Here is a 16,379-nt window from a genome sequence, read left to right as displayed (position 1 = left end):
CCCAGTTTTGTCTTACCTGTTCTGCTCCCACCATGCTAATTGGCTTGCACTTGAAGAGGTGGGTGATGAACTTGGGAATGAAGGAGCTGTGGATAAAAAAGAAGTGACAAATTAGGCTTATATTCTCTTTGGTAAAGAACTGCAGAAACCTTTTTTTTTTCTTTTTTTAAGGCCCCACTTCCTTCTGTAAGAAAACTGAGAATTAAAGTAGACACTACTGTGGCCTACAAGCATCCATTCTTTTTCTTGCTAACTGTAGCCCTGGTTTTATTTAGGTAAATCTGGCCTTGGGATGCTGGGGAAAAGCTGATTCCTCCTGAACTACAGGGGTGAGTTCTAATCAGCCTCAGACAGGCGGAGCATGGGGTCCCTTGGTGACTGCTGTTGGTGCTGATGTGGCTTGTGATCGAAGCCCGCCGGAGGGAAGGACTTCATTGCACGGCTGGGGCAAGTCTCTCTTCTTCTTTAGGGTATTCGTGTATTTGGATTTAACATCTAGAGCTGCCATTTTACCACCGTTCTAAGGATGAAGCCAGGCCCAAGGAGAGCAGGGTAAGTAAAGAACCTGGGTCCTTAATGACATTGCTGAACCACTGAGGCAATCAGCTTTGGATCTGTCCTATCTCTGGACTTTGGTTATATGAAATTAAAAAATTCACCTCTGTTTAAGTCAGTCTGAGTCAGGGCTTCTATGACTAGTAGCTGAAAACATCCTAATAGATAATGAGAGTCGAATATACGTGAGGTAGTTATGCGATCTTAAATGCAAAAAAACAGGAAATAAATGCTAAGGGAGTAACTGTCAGATCAGGGAACAAAATACATGATCTCCAAAAAATTTACTGGGGACTGAAGGGCAACCTGGGCCGGGTAGATGGATGATGCTGGTGTGGGGAAAGGGAGAATATGATTTTAATAGGTCAGGAGGGCTTTTTAGAAAAAAAACTGCAGAGGCCTGTGTAGGGAAGGCTGAGTTGTACTGGTGCAGAACAGAAGATATGGGAACCAGAAATGCCTATAACCAGGCCAGATTCAGAGTGAACGGACCAGGAGAACACAGGGCCCACGACGAAGGGAGGACCATGGCAATAAAGGACTTGGAGGTCGAGGTAAAGCCTGGCCAGCCTCTCCCTCTCCTCACTCTTCAAACGCTGCTCTCAGGCTTGTGCTCGCCATGCTCTTTGCTCTCTCCACACCTTTTCCGGAATGCTGGTGCCCACTCTGATACCCAGTGGTCTACTGGACATCCCACTGGCATGGCACCAGTACCCCGACCCCAGCATATCCAAGACTCAGTCCCACCCCAAAACCAGTCTCAGGGGACTGGATCTCCTCTGCCCAGTCATCCAAGTCAGAAACCGTACCCTTGCCCTCCACTCCAATATCCAATCAGTTCCCAGCTCTTCCCTGAATGCCCACACCCACCCCTCCTGACCATCCCCCTGCTGCTGCCCTTCTCTTTCTCACTAGAGCTCTTGCAGTTGTTTCCTAACTGGTCTCCTAGCCTTTGGCCTTATCATTTCTAATCCATCAGCTGTCAAAGAAATTTATCAATATTTCAGATGCAAATATGATCAAGACGCTCCCCTGATTACTATTCTTGCAATGGCTGCAGATAGGCCTTCCTTCACTGTCTTGACTCTCTCTCCCCAGCCCCATCTTGCTAAGCCCTGGCACCCTGTGCTTCAAGCGGGTTGGGCCACTTGCAGACCCTGTGACTCTGCAGAGGCTATTTGCTGCCTCTGTGCACTTGCTCCCACTGCTCCCTCTGCCTGGAATGCCCCTCCCCACGGCCTTGCAGGTCAGTGCACACACGTCTCCCGGACTCTGCTCGAGGACAGCTTTCCTATGAAGCCTTTCCTCAGTCACCTCCACCATACTCTGCAGAGTTCACAGACCTCTAACCTCATATGTAACCTGCTCTGTTACACTTGTTTGCTTACACGTCTACTTCCCTCCACTTGACCGTAAGGCAGATGAAGATAGGGACCACGTCTACCAAGCCAAAGCACTTAACTCTGCCTCTGGAACACAGCAGGTGCTCAACTGACTGCACGTTGAATAAATAATAAATAATAATGGTAACAGCTAACACTTTTTAAATGTTAGCATGGTACCAGCACTTTACCAGGACATTTTTAAGACTTCTGATTTTATCCCTCCAACCACTAGTAAGAGATCTATCATTTCCATGACTGAATGGAGGAGAATCAGCTGAGTGGATGAGGGAAGTCACTCATGGTTCAAACAGTTGTTTCAATCAGCGGGGTGATCCTGATGTCTAAACAGCAGAGACTGTGGTTGCTTCAGAGACCCAGTGGAGGCAAAAGGAAACATCTAAGGCTTAGCATTAGTGAGATGAGAAGGGAAGTTAAAAGGAAAGAAATGTCAGCTCCAGATATCAGATCTACGGGAATGCCTGTCGATTGATCAGGAGGGAGTGAGAACAAGGGCCTCTGTGGAAGGGATCCTTCAGGCTCTAAACCAGAGCCAAGTAGTGTGAGATTGCATTACGACTAACGGCAATGACGCACACAGTTTATAACCTATATTACTTCACACTAGAGTAGGCTTTGATCGTGCCCTTGAACTGGCTCTGTGTGCTAGACTATAGGGGGTGGGGTGGGGAAAATATAGGGACCAGGGACATGTCTTTGTGGGAAGAGTTCCAGCAATGTGATGGGTAACTGCCAGAGGCTCCTCCAGGCCGTCACAGTGGTGGCAGTTACTGCTCTTGGCTGGAGAAGGGTTTTCTCACAGCCCCTCATCTGAGGGTTCTGGTCTTCAGCTGGGATTTTATAATGATGAGAGGGTACCGTGGATTAGATGAGAAAACCACTTTCTAGATCACAGGTTAAACTTTTCCAGATGTGAGAGGTGGGCATCCTCTTCTCAGCTCACCCAATATGGGCTTAGTAATGAAAGCAAAGGGCTCTGAGAGAATGTGAGGCGGATGCCGGGACCAGGTCAGTAAGTGGACCCCTGACTCACTTTAACATTAGCTCCATCAGACCCCTGTGCAGCGCACTGGAGACTCTTGGCCACGGTCGATTTTTATAGAGACGCTGTTTCTACCCGGGGTTACGGGGAGTGTCACAGTGTGATTTATCAGCAATGCTTTTAACACGCGCTAAGGAGCACCCAGACAGTGGAGGGAACGTCAGCTCCTGGTCCACCTGCCGCCCCGCACATGTTAATGTCTCCCGCGAGAGTCCACTCGAGCCTTTCCTGACAAACTGGGAACTGAAGCTTACGCCACAAGCCACTCCGTAACTGTTGCTCCTTAGGGATTCGTTTGTGAGGGAAAGCCTTAATTGAATACAAATTGGGAGAGATCTGGGGAAGACAGAAACTTGGAGCCCTCAATCACCCTTTGGGACTTGGACGAGAACAACCTAAATTCAGTAGCTGGGACTGGGCCGATCTTCCTGAGGCCCTTGCCTGCGAAGTCTGCCAAAATGCTTGTTTGATACTTGGTCAGAGGAGGCACTGACCCTCCGCGGTGTTCGGTCTCCAGAGAAACCGTGCTATAGCCAGATGCTGACTGGCAAGGGACCAAACCATTTCCCCTCTTTAAAACAAGCCAGAAATGGCCACACAGGAGGACGTGGCAGGAAGACACGCAGCGCAGTGTTCACTCCACCTACTTGGCAATGGACTGGCTCCCTGACTTGCTCTTCCCGATTTCTAGTACCTTCCCTGGGCTCACGCATGTCCACAAGCGGATATATTCCAGCAGCCACAGTAACAAGTGCTATGAGGAAGGAGGAAGACAAGGCTCAAAAGAAACAACTCATGGTTCCTACCCTTAAAAAGCTTATCATCTAGTTGGAGAGACAAAATACATACATGAAATGTTGAAAAATAATTTTAATTATCCAAACCTGGAGGGAGGCAGGGGTGCCACATGTCCACATAATTCAAATAACAGGAGCTCCCCACTCACTTCTGTCTGTCTTGAGGTGGATGACCGTATGCCTGCTACTGCTATTTATGACTTTAAGCAGCAAATTTAGTTTGATTATTATGCTTCTCAGGGGTACAAAAAAATTAGTTGGACGGCGGGGACACCTGGGTTGGGCGCATGCTGGCGGTCGGCATGGCACTCAGAACAACCCCGTGATGAGGACGTGCCGGGACTTACTTTGCAAATTTAATGCAGAACTGCGTGAAGTATTTCCGCGTGGAAGCCAGGTTGTCACGGATGATGGGGACGTTCTGTTTAATGTGAAGAATGACAGAGGTGACGTAGGGGCTCTGGTCACCAACATGCTCCACATTCTGCCACTGCATCTGAAAATGGAGACAGGGCAGGACAAGCCTTTAGATCCTGTGCTGGAGGACAGCCTTACCTGTTAGCAAGGAAGGGGCAGGAGTGGTAGAAATGAGCCCGTGACTTGCTGTCACAGAGGCCGATTTGTCTTGGGGGGTTTGTCTCTCCCTGTCTATAGAAGCTAATCATGAATAGAAACAAGTAAGCCCACCTTTTCCCTGACAGTGAAATGTGCATCAGGTACCTTTTCCTACCCTGTCCCTCTCAGGCTTGAAGCAGGCTTCCCTCCTCATCTAAGTGCCATCTTCTTTCTAAACGAACCCTCACCAGGCAGAGGAACTGGATCGTATTCTTCTACGAGCTGCTCCACCTGAAAGGGGCTGTGGGTGGACAGGGGAGGGACGTCTACTTCTGACCAGGCTGGCAGCTTGGGAAACCCGAGAGGTGGCTGGGCCACACGAAAGGAAACCTGGAGTGCCCTTCTCTCAGGTACATGGGGAGGAGTTGGGGATTTTTTTTTTTTTTTTGCCGTACCCTGCAGCATGTGGGACCTTAGTTCCTCGACCAGGGATTGAACCTGCACCCCCTGCATTGGAAGGCTGAGTCTTAACCACTGGACCGCCCGGGAATTCCCGAATTGGAGATTTTTTTTTTTTTAAAAAGGAAACTAGAAACGATATGACGTGTGAGACTTGCTTCAAAATAATCTAGTGCTGGGAGGAGCAGATGAAACAAGATTAGTGAAGCTGGGTGGTGGGTACATGAGGTTCATTATACTGTTTTCTCTACGTTTTTTGAGGTATAGTTGCTGTACAATATTATGTAAGTTACAGGTGTACAATATAGCAACTCACAACTTCTAAAAGTTGAAGTGTAGTTGATTTACAATGTTGTGTTGGTTTCTGAGTGATTCACAGTTTTGAAAGGTGATGCTCCGTTTATAGTTATTATAAAATATTGGCTATATCCCCTGTGCTGCACATTATATCCTTGTAGCTTATTTTCTCTGCTTTTTGGTGGCTTATTTCTTCTACTTTTCTGTTTTCTCTACTTTTGTATATAATTGAAAATTTCCATAATCAAACATTAGACTCTTACTCCCAGAGCCTTTGGGGTTATGTGGGATTTCAATCAAGGGGAAGGAAAGAGGATCTCTGGCAAACACGAGGGGCAGGTCAGAGGTTAAGACAGTGCCACGGGGAACGGGGCAGGGACTGTGTGGATGGCAGGTGCGGGGGAGATGGGCATCACTGAGAAGCCCTGTGTGGCCCCTGACCAGGCCATGAACAAAAACGAGAGACCTGCTGGGCTTAAGTTCTCACAACCCGAGAACTAGGGAAAATGCCCTGAAAACATGTACAGTAAAATGGAGAAAGAAGCAGTGGTGTGATACTGCTTCCGCCTCGGATACACACGGGAGAAGGGAGGTCTTACCGGCTCCCAGCCTGCCCCGCGCTGCGGCTCTGCTGAGTCAGCCTCTCAGAACGGAGCCGGGCTGTCTGGTAAAAAGACCCTAAGCCGGACACAAACCATGCAACACGTTCATAGAACGAGGGCAGTAGTTCTGAGGCCTCGGTGTCTCTGGCAAGAAAATACTATTTTTACAGAGCTCTTGGGGAAAGGAAAAATTCAATCCTGAGAGAACTTGTTTAAAAGAATCATATTGTACACGGATGACCCCCCAGCTCCTGGGAAGCTCCAGTGACTCTGTGTTTTACCCTAATGCTTCTTCAAGTCAGCAGATATTTATATCCTGAAAGCTTTCAGTCTGTGCAAGCACAGAACCATGGCAAAGCAGGAAGGCACCTCCGTCTTCATTTTACAGATAAGAAAACCAAGGCCCAGGCACATGAAGTCTTACGCAAGCTTTCATAGTGAGGCTCCAGGAAGAAAAGGGTCTCTAATTCTCTTACTGGGAAAAAAATAAAAATGAAGACTGGAGAGATGGTAGAAAAGTCTAATATGAACTGACTTTATATTCTAATTCTTTGGCTATGTGTAATGTTTTCCTCTTTTTCTTCTGTTTTATTCAAGAGGCTTCTTTTCCCATCTGATTTTAGAGATGTGAGCCATCCAAACAAGGAACATCCTAGGGGGTTTTAAATGAGTGCACAGGGTTGAGGCCAGAATTGGCAGGTGCTGTTGGCACCTATGTTTCATCTTCTGCTCCCAGCTCGGCAGCGGCTCCAGAGCAGCAGGCCCCAGGACGGCACAGTCAACTGAGTCGAGAGCGGGACGCACCACCCCTCCACCCGACGCAAAGCTCGTCCATAGTAATGACCACTGTTTTCCAAGTCGGCAGCGGTTTATGTTTCAACAGCTCAAAAAGTTCGTAAACAGTTATCTACGCACGACGGTTCTCCATGGACAGAAGACGACCACAGAGGGAGGTGGTGACATGTCCTGTCATCGGTTACAAAGCAGCTCCGGGGCAAGACGGAGTGTGCGGCGTGAGAGTTCAAGTTCCCGCTGGAGAGCTATCTCCTCTTGATCACCACTGGCCACGTCAATATGTGCCCACGTTGGGAATCAGTGTGAAAAGATTGCATTTGCCTTAATACTTAAGCCAGTTAGGACTCCACCGGTCAAGTTAAAGAAGTATTGGCAAAAGTCAAGTAGATTCGCAAGTTTAAATTTAAGTCAGCTTTATGAAGTAAGAAAAGAATTTAAAGTACTGGAAAACAATGAAAGTTGACATTGCTTGGACTATTTTCTAAAAAATGAACAAAATACAGTCAGCGGTGATGCTGTCCAGCCACTGCCTAGGATGGATGCTTTGCCGTCGCCCATCCCAGTGACTTCGGGTTTGGGTTGTAACTTGAGTGACCCAATATACCTACATCAGGGCCTACCGTGTGCAGGTCGCTTGGCCCGGCACTTTGCATACATCATCTCGTTACTATTCAGACATGATCTTACTCACAGCAGTCTTATTGACAAGGAGACTCAAAAAGCTCAAAGAGGAGAGGTCACCTGCCCAAAGTCACACAGCTAGTCAACAGCAGAGTGGAGGCAGCCCAGGCCCATCTAAAGCCCAAGCACTATACGAGGCCACTTCCTAGACACTTGTTAAAAAATGATTTAAAACAAAGAAAACAAAGAAAAAGAAAAAAAGCACTCAACTGGCCCTAGTTCAAGGGGAGCCTGGTTTCTCACAGAGCAGCTAATGAAATACACAGTGATCAAGTAAAGTTCTCTTTCAAAAAGGGACACAAACAGTAGCTTGCACTGGAAGAACAAACATCCTGAAAAGCCATCAGTCGAAATAAGACTCCAACTTTTTCAGATGAACTTTGCATCTGACCTTTAAAGTTTACCCCTCCATACTTCAACTTTTTCCTTCTGCACTTTTTGTTTAGAAGGTGGGGTGGGGCTGAATACCGCTGGTGCTATGTAAACAAGAAAAACAGTTTGCAAAAGAAGTGGTAACTAAGATGTAGGGGTGACAGAAACAGCAAGCAAGGAAAGGATCAAGATGACAATGCCAGAGCCTGTGGGACCCCGCACTTGGTCTCAGGGAGAGGCTGTGAGGCCTGGGGCGTCGCCAGCGCCCGTGGTTTCTGCCACCTGGGGAGGAGTGTGTGGTCGCACCTCACAGGGAGGGTCGGGCAGATGCTCACGCTTCCTGGCGAGAACCCACAGGAGCGGAGAATTCCGACCGTCCACTGATCAGAGGACAGGGCTCCACACTATGGAACTCACTTACCATGGAACTCGTGTTTCTGCATGGCTATGTAAAACTTACAAAGGGGTCTCCTAAGAAACTGATTTTCCTTAAGCGAGAATTCAAATTCCCAAGTACTCCTCTTGAGCACGGGACCAGAGCTGTACAGAGCACGGACTCAGACATGTGGCGTCTGGGAACGCTGCAGGTCATCAGAGTCTAGTGCTACAGTTTAGGCTCCTGGGCCACTGGCCCCAGGCAGGCACACATGCACACGCACACACTCTCATGTCTGTCGGGGCTACTTGTACTCATAGGACAAGCGTGTGCTATGTTTCTAGGCACCTTCCCCATGTGCAGCACTGAACCAAGTACTGTGGGCGGAATAAAAAAGAGGAGGGAACATCTATCGAGCACCTACTGTGCACCAAGCACCATGACTGGCATTTTCCTGTGAACCTACTGCTTATGATTGTGCGGCGAAGAAGGTATTCTTACTCCTGCTTTATAGATGATAAGACAGGCTTGGGGACAATAAGGGACTGCTCTAATGAAGCATAACTGGTAAGTCCGAATGGCTGAGGTCTACCTATTGGTCTGACTAACTCCAAAGTCCATGTTCTTTCCACTTTACCATGTTGCTTTCCAAAAGAAGTGCTACCGCCTGAAATGAACTTGAAAGTCGCTGAGGGATCTGGGGGGCAAGCAAAATCTATGTACAGAATGAGCTTGTCCGCCGTAGATGACGTAGTGCTGGTGATGGTGGTGCAGAGGGGGAGGAAAGGACGACTCTCCTCACCGCTTTGCTCAGGGATACACGTCCCTTAACTCCAGGGGGAAAACCGAGAAGACCCAGGATAGAAAGTGGAGCAGAAAAGGCTCTGAGAAGATATATAGATATAGGGACTTCCCTGGTGGTCCAGTGGGTAAGACTGCACGCTCCCAATGCAGGGGGCCCGGGTTTGATCCCTGATAGGGGAACTAGACCCCGCATGCATGCCGCAACTGAGAGTTCGCATGCCGCAACAAAGATCCCACGTGCCACAACTAAGACCCGGAGCAGCCAAAATAACAAAATAAATAAATATTAAAAGAAGATAATATAGGTGTAGATTTTTTTTCCCATTCACTGCTGGGCCAATGGGAAGGTGAATTTGTATAACCTTTCTTTTTTTTAAAAAATAAATTTATTTATTTTTATTATTTTATTTTTGGCTGCATTAGGTCTTCCTTGCTGCACGCGGGCTTTCTCTGGTTGCAGCAAGGGGGGGGGGCTACTCTTCGTTGCGGTGCAGGGGCTTCTCATTGCGGTGGCTTCTCTTTGTTTCGGAGCACGGGCTGTAGGCACACAGGCTTCAGTAGCTGTGGCACGCGGGCTCAGTAGTTGTGGCTCACGGGCTCTAGAGCGCAAGCACAGTAGTTGCGGTGCACGGGCTTAGTTGCTCCGCGGCAGGGGGGATCTTCCCAGACCAGGGCTCGAACCCGTGTCCCCTGCATTGGCAGACGGATTCTTAACCGCTGCGCCACCAGGGAAGTCCCTGTATAACCTTTCTTAAAGGCAATTTAAAAATATCTATCAAAAAATCTTAGCATTTTACATAGCTTTAGATCTCTGCAATTTCCTTTACGGCAGTTTATCTGAAATTAATAATTACGAAGGCTCAGAAAACATACACACACACGAACTTTTCCACTGTCATACTGTTTATAAATGTGAAAAACTGGAAATAGCCTAAAAATCCATCAAAAGTGAAATGATCACATACATTTCAAGGGCAACAGATGATAGTACTTAGGATGAAGGAATCTGGAGTCACCAGTCATGAGTTCTAATACTGTCTGTGCAACTTGCTAAGTGAGTGACTTGGGCAAGTGACCAAACTCTCTGAGCCTCAGTTTTCTGAGCCATAAAATTGGGATGATGATAATGTGTATAATCTATACAGTTATTGAAAGACATCACAGCGAATGCTCGTAACATAGTACCTGGCATGTATTAATTCCATGGTAAATGTTAACTACTGTTACGATTTTAACAGTAAATACTCTGTACTATGCAATACTATGCAATCACTAAAAATATTATAGCTCTAGATCAAATGACACAGAAAACTATTAAAACCTGCTAAATGAGAAAAACAGGTTACATAGTAACTAAAGTATAAACTTATTTCATTTAAAAATATATGCATAAAAAGAAAGACTGAAATATGTCTATTAATCAGAATTATGGGTGATTTAAATTTTCTTCCTTTTAAAAATCTGTAATTTTCTGTAATGAAGGTAATTTGTTTTGGTCATAATGAAAAAAAAAATCTCTTTTACGAAGAAAGAAAGATGTGCTTTGATTATAGGTGGTACATGAAATTGAGGATTTCTTAACCATGGAGCTCTGTGAGCCTCCTGAAACAGATCTACATTTTAATGACAGAGGGAAATGAGAACATATTTGAGGACTGACTGTTCTGCCTATTTTGAAATGTCTTTGGGGGATAGTAAGGCGGCCTCCTAAATTAGTATATGTTCATGATCTTGAAACCTAATAGAAATTACATGCCAGACTGTAAGGAAATTTAATTTGTTCAGTTTCTTTTTTCTGGTTTTTTTTTTTTTCTTAAAACTACCATTAATGGGCAAAAAGCTAAGTTTGTTTGATTTTGGACAGACTTAGATTCTTTAAATCTAGTGATGTGAGTAGCCCTAGGAAAAAGGACAGAGTGAGGAGAGGACCACAGGACCTTTTAAGGAAGCCGCAGTTTTTTTTTTGAATCCTACTTGTTAAAAAAAAAATCCTACATAAAGCCATAAGCAGACATACTAATTCCTAAGAATTCACAGAATTTACATTTAAAAGACAGAACTCTTCACATTTCCACCAAAGCACTCCAAACAACTTCCTTTTCAAGAATCAGGAGACTTGGTTTTATTTTTGGCTTCACTGTTATAAAGCTATATGGCTTTTTTTATGAAAAAGAAAACCAAGCAACACACACCCCAGAATGACAATTCATTAGTTTTAGGGAGAAACGTGCAGAGCAGACTGCACTACTTGGGTTGGCTGCTCCACCCGATTTCTCCCCTGTAGGAAAGTCATAGTGTCAGATTGAGAAATGCTGAAGACCAGTATCTAACAGGACGCTTGTAAATGCTTGAAGAGCTCATAGTCAAAGTAAGCATGAATGCACACTCGTGTGAACCCAGCAGTACCGGGCACACACTGTCATCATTTCCCCACTTTTAGGCAAGTTACTTAAGCTCATTTTTGCCTCAGTTTCCACGTGTGCCAAAAACACTAACTCTTACTCTGTAAGTGCGGTGTGGTACAATCCTGCACAAAGGGGAGACCTGAGCCCTGGCTCTGCCACATGTTATCTAAGAGATCTGACAAGCGACCTAACTTCTCTGAGTTTCGGTTCCCTTATCTGTGAAAGAGGGAAGGAACTAACACAGGTACCTTACATATTTGTCAGAATTAAACGAGATAATGCCTTTGGGTGCTGATTCCTGGTAAGCGCTCGCTCCGTAGATAACAACTTACTATCATCTCACAGAGCTCATCTAAGCGAATAATGCAATATGGGAGGGGAAAGTGGTCTGAAAGGTAATTTTGACATAACTCATCATCAACACTACTGTAATCTCTAGGTTACAGTTTCAGAGAAACCACTAAACTCTCCTCATATTTCACTTCCTCCATGTGGGCCTGGCCTGTTTAAAGACATTCCTGTGGATTTTCTACCAAACTTTGTCCCTCTGTGTTCTCCTCTCCTTTTCCAGCAGCAGGGCTCTTGCCCACAGCTGGGAAGCTAATAGCTAGATGTGGGCATTTCCTATTTCTGACTTTTCTTCAATCAGCTCCAGGATGCTACTTGTTGAAGAAAGAAGCCCTGCTATTAAGTACCATCCAGGAGCATCACATCATCCTCAACAGCACTTGGATGCACCTGGAGGCTTCCGGGAGTCTACAATCCTGCCGTTTCCAATAAAGATGCCCAAGTTTCCTAATCTATGTCTACCAGCTCTACCCAGCTAAATCTGTTCAGGAGAGTTACTACCTATGTCTCACTTTATCACAATTCTTTGGTCAAATGGGTGTCTACAAACTTTTGTTCTTCCTGTCTTTTTTACTTTCAAAGTCATTCATGGAGTACTACAGTTAAACAAGAACTGTGCTGTGCTGTGGAGGTCAAAAAATGAGTAAGACACAGCCCGTGAGTTGCTCAAAGCTTAACGGGGGTGGGACACAGATATAAAAATAATTGTACAACAAAGTAGAGAGTTAGTATAGGTGCCGTGGTGTCTTGAGGGAGAAAAACGCTCTGGATGAGACAAAAAATGGTGACATTGCAAAAGACTCAAAATAGCCAAAACAATCTTGAAAAAGAACAAAATTGGAAGACTCATACTTTCTGATTTTAAAGCTTACTACAAATCTATAATAATCAGAACAGTGTGGTACTGGCATGAGGAAAGACATACAGATCAATGGAATAGAATTGAGAGTCCAGAAGTAAACCCATGTACTTATGGTCAACTGATTTTTGACAAGAGTCTCAAGACCACCCAATGGGTAAAGAATAAATAGTCTTTTCAACAAATGGTACTGGGACAGTTGGACATCTACATGCAAAGGAATGAAACTGAATCCTTACTTCACACCATATACAAAAATTAACTCAAAATGGATTGAAGGCCTAAATGTAAGAGCTAAAACTATAAAATACTTAAAAGAAAATATAGGTGTAAATCTTCATAATTTTGGATTAGGTAATGGTATCATAGGTGCAACACCAAAAGCACAAGCACCAAAAGAAAAAATACAAAAATTGAACTTCATCAAAATTTAAAACTTTAGTGCTTCAATGCACATGATCAAGAAAGTAAAAAGACAACACATGGGAAAGGAGAAAATATCTGCAATTCATGTATCTGACAAGGAGTCTAGTATCCAGACTATAAAAAGAACTTTCACAACTCAACAACAGAAAGACAATCCAATTTTAAAATGGGCAAAGGAGTTGAACTGACATTTTTTCGAAGAAGATATACAGCTGCCCAATAAGCACATGAGGAGCTGCTCAACGTGTCAGTCATCAGGGAAATGCAAATACAAGTTGAAACCGCAATGAGATACCACTTCTCACCCACTAGAATGGCTATAATTTTTTTTTTAAGTGTTGATGAGTGTTGATATAGAAAAATGAGAACCTTCACTCATTGCTGGTAGGAATGTAAAACGGTGCAGCTGCTGTGGAAAACAGTTTGGCAGTTCCTCAAACGTCACACGTAGAGCTACCAGATGACCCAGCAGTTCTACTCCTAGCTATGTATACAAGAGAACTGAAAACATATTCACACAGAAACATGTACATGAATATTCATAGCATCATTCATAATAGTTAAAAAGTGGACTCAATCCAAATGTCCATTGACTGATCAGTGAATAAACCAAATGTGGTTTAACCATATACAAGGGAGTATTATTCAGCCACAGAAAGGAGTGAAGTACTGATACATGCTACCCCATAGATGAACATTGAAAACATTAGGCTAAGTGAAGAAATCCAGTCACAAAAGGCCACATACTGTTTGATTCTATTTATGTGAAATGTCCATAATAGGCAAATCCCTAGAGACAGAAAGTAGATTAGTGACTGTCAGGGAAATGGGGAGTGACTGCTAATGAGTATGGGGTTTCTTTTTCGTGTGATGAAGATGTCCTGGAATTAGATAGTGGTAGTGGTTCCACTGAATTATACATTTTAAAAGGATGAATTTTGTGGTATGTGAATTATACCTCAATTTTCTAAAAGGAGGCAGACATTTGAACTGGATTTTAAAGTGTGAGATAATTGGGCAGACAAGGGTGGAAAGAGAATTCTAGGCAGAAAGAACAGAATGAGAAAAGGTGTGGAAGCCACAAAAAAAGTAATGCATTCAGAGAAAGAAAAGTGGCTCGGAGGCTGGAGTATAGTTATACACACAGGAGTGGCAGAACCAACAAGGTAGTGAAGGGACAAATCATGAAAGCCCAGTATGCTAGCCAAGGAGATCATGGGGTGTCTTCAGTGAGAATGAGGTCTCCTCGCAGGAGGATGACATAACCCAGTTGCTTGGCTCAATCCATCTTGCCAAAGAAGCCTCCTTCCCTCAACTCAGAATCATCTGACAACACCACTCCACTTTGGCGAGCCCAATGCCCATTTTCTCACCGTTTATAAAATACATTTATTTACAGCATCAATTATTCTAAGTTTTTGCCCCACCAGAAATATAAACTCCTTAAGGGCAGCCCTGTTTCCAGTCTTGACTATGCAGGTGCAAGCACATACAGAGTTCTCTGTGGAATTCCAAAGATGTGTAAGGAGATTGGCAATTCTGACAAAGTTCTGAGCTTTCCTAACTTTATAAACCTTTGTTCATATTGTCACTCAGTTCAGAATGCCCTCCTAATCACAAATTTGTTCAAAACTTTGCCATCCTTGGTGGTCTATTTCAAATGCTACTTCCTTAAAAGAAGGCTTTCTTTGCTTCCCCACCTGGATGCGAACTCTCCTCCTTTTTTTTTTGTTTGTTTGTTTTGTTTTGTTTTGGCCACGCTGCACGTGCGTGCGGGCACAACATGTGGGATCTTAGTTCTCCAACCAGGGATCAAACCCCGCAGTGGAAGCTCGGAGTCCTAACCACCGGACCGCCAGGGAAGTCCTGAACTCTCCTCCTTTGAGAAGGGTGTATTTTGTACTTCTGGTACTGATTTCCTCATACCTTAACACCCCCTCATCTCACACATCTCTTACCCCACACTTTCTGGAATCTAAGCACCTTGGAATAAGGTCCACGTCTTTCTCAGCCTTGGGACTCCCAGTACCGTGCTGGGTAGAGTCTGAAATGAACTGTTCAACTAGCAGCAAAAATGATGGAATCACAGACAGGAATAAGCATTATCACAAAACAAAAGTTTTTAAAAATCCTAGAAGAAACTACACAGAACAGAAGGCAGGCATAAATAACAGAGGGTATTTGTTGAATTGGTTTGTGACCACTTGGCTTGTTTATATCTGGTCATTTTCATCACATGGATTTCATTTTGCTAGAACTCCAGAAGACTCAGACAAAGAGTAACGGCCTCCCAGCTGCTGCCTTCCCACGTCTGTGGTTTTCCTATGATGTAAACAAAAGATTCTGGAGGTATGGTCTCTGTTAGTGTTTGCTGGTGGGTCTGGTGGAGAGATGGGTGGTGGGGGCAGTTTGAGGGAAATCCACCTAATGAACTGACAGTTCATATAAGCAACACCTGGAGTGTTAAACCCCCTACAACTGTTATTTTACTGAAAAAAAAATCCACTCTTCCTTTGGTAAATGTAAAAATTCTTTCGTCAGCTGCATTCCAACCTAAAGTGTGTGGCAGTGCAGGAGAGATGGCAGCTGGAACAGATCATGTTCAGGATGTAGGGAGCGTTCCCCAGCAGCGAGGGGATAATCAGAGCCCAGAAAACGAATCTTCAGAGTCACGTTCCTTTCAGAAAATGAGTGAGCCTCCGTTTGCCTGCTTGGAGTGTTCTGCTTGTAAACACTCGGATGCTGGAAATACACATCCATATCTGACTGGTGAAAGGAAGGGCCTTTTGAATGGAAACTCTGTGACATCAGCTACTCAGGACTCCCCACTGAGAGTCATAAAACTCCGAAGCTTAAGTTTTGATCTTAGCCCTATTTTTGTTAAATATTTACAATGTACTACAAAACCAAATTCACAGCAAATGTCTGTTTACACAGCCTTGTGGACACGGCCACTCCTCCTGACAAGAGGGTAAGAGGACTAACGTTTATTGGCACCAGGCCAGTCACTCTCCTCGTGCTCCGTCCTCACAATGCTCTGGAAGGCAGATCCCGGCATTTCACATACCGATGAGGTAACTTGGGCCCAGAGAGGTTGTTACTTGCTTAACACGCCCAAAGGAAAAATGAGAAGAGTTAAGTCTGTCTGATTCCGAAGCCAGTGTTCTTTCCACCGTACTCTGCTACTGGTCAGTATGCCCCAGAGAAGTTCTTCCTCTAGAATTTGTAAGAATGCTCCAAGAGTCTACAATTCTAGAATAGGCATTGGCAAACTTTTTCTGTAAAGGGCCAGACTGTTTATATCTTAGGCTTTGCGAGTCATCTAGTCTCAGTTGCAATTACTTAACTCTGCCATTGTAGCACAAAAGCAGCCATAGATAATATATAAATGAATGAGCGTGGCTGTGTTCCAATAAAACTTTATCTGGCAGCGGACCAGATTTGGCTCACTGGCTGTCTGCCGACCCCTGCTCTAGAAGGTTCAAAGAGTGGGCAACTTCGTGTTATTTGGCTTAGAAATCAATGAAGAATTGCCTATCTCCAACTTAATTAATCAACAAGTATGAGTCTTCTCTATTCTACATGGTCCATGAACTTAAGGAA

The 16,379-nt window shown here is 44.6% G+C and overlaps 1 protein-coding gene across 9 annotated transcripts in view; it reads right to left on the bottom strand.

Annotated features, from left to right (window-relative positions):
• Positions 1-16,379, bottom strand: part of VPS53 (VPS53 subunit of GARP complex) — a 139,659-nt gene that overhangs the window by 30,954 nt on the left and 92,326 nt on the right. For all 9 annotated transcript variants that reach the window (XM_082443447.1, XM_082443446.1, XM_082443451.1 and 6 more), the window contains exons 18-19: positions 4,145-4,293; positions 17-86 (exon numbers count right to left, since the gene is read on the bottom strand). In XM_082443447.1, coding sequence (XP_082299573.1) covers positions 17-86; positions 4,145-4,293 — 219 coding nt within the window. The remainder of the gene's footprint in view (positions 1-16; positions 87-4,144; positions 4,294-16,379) is intronic.

This window comes from Balaenoptera physalus (genome assembly GCF_965194825.1).
Source record: "Balaenoptera physalus genome assembly, chromosome: 20".
NCBI classification, from domain to species: Eukaryota; Metazoa; Chordata; class Mammalia; order Artiodactyla; family Balaenopteridae; genus Balaenoptera; species Balaenoptera physalus.
This window is presented reverse-complemented; position numbering and strand designations above follow the sequence as displayed.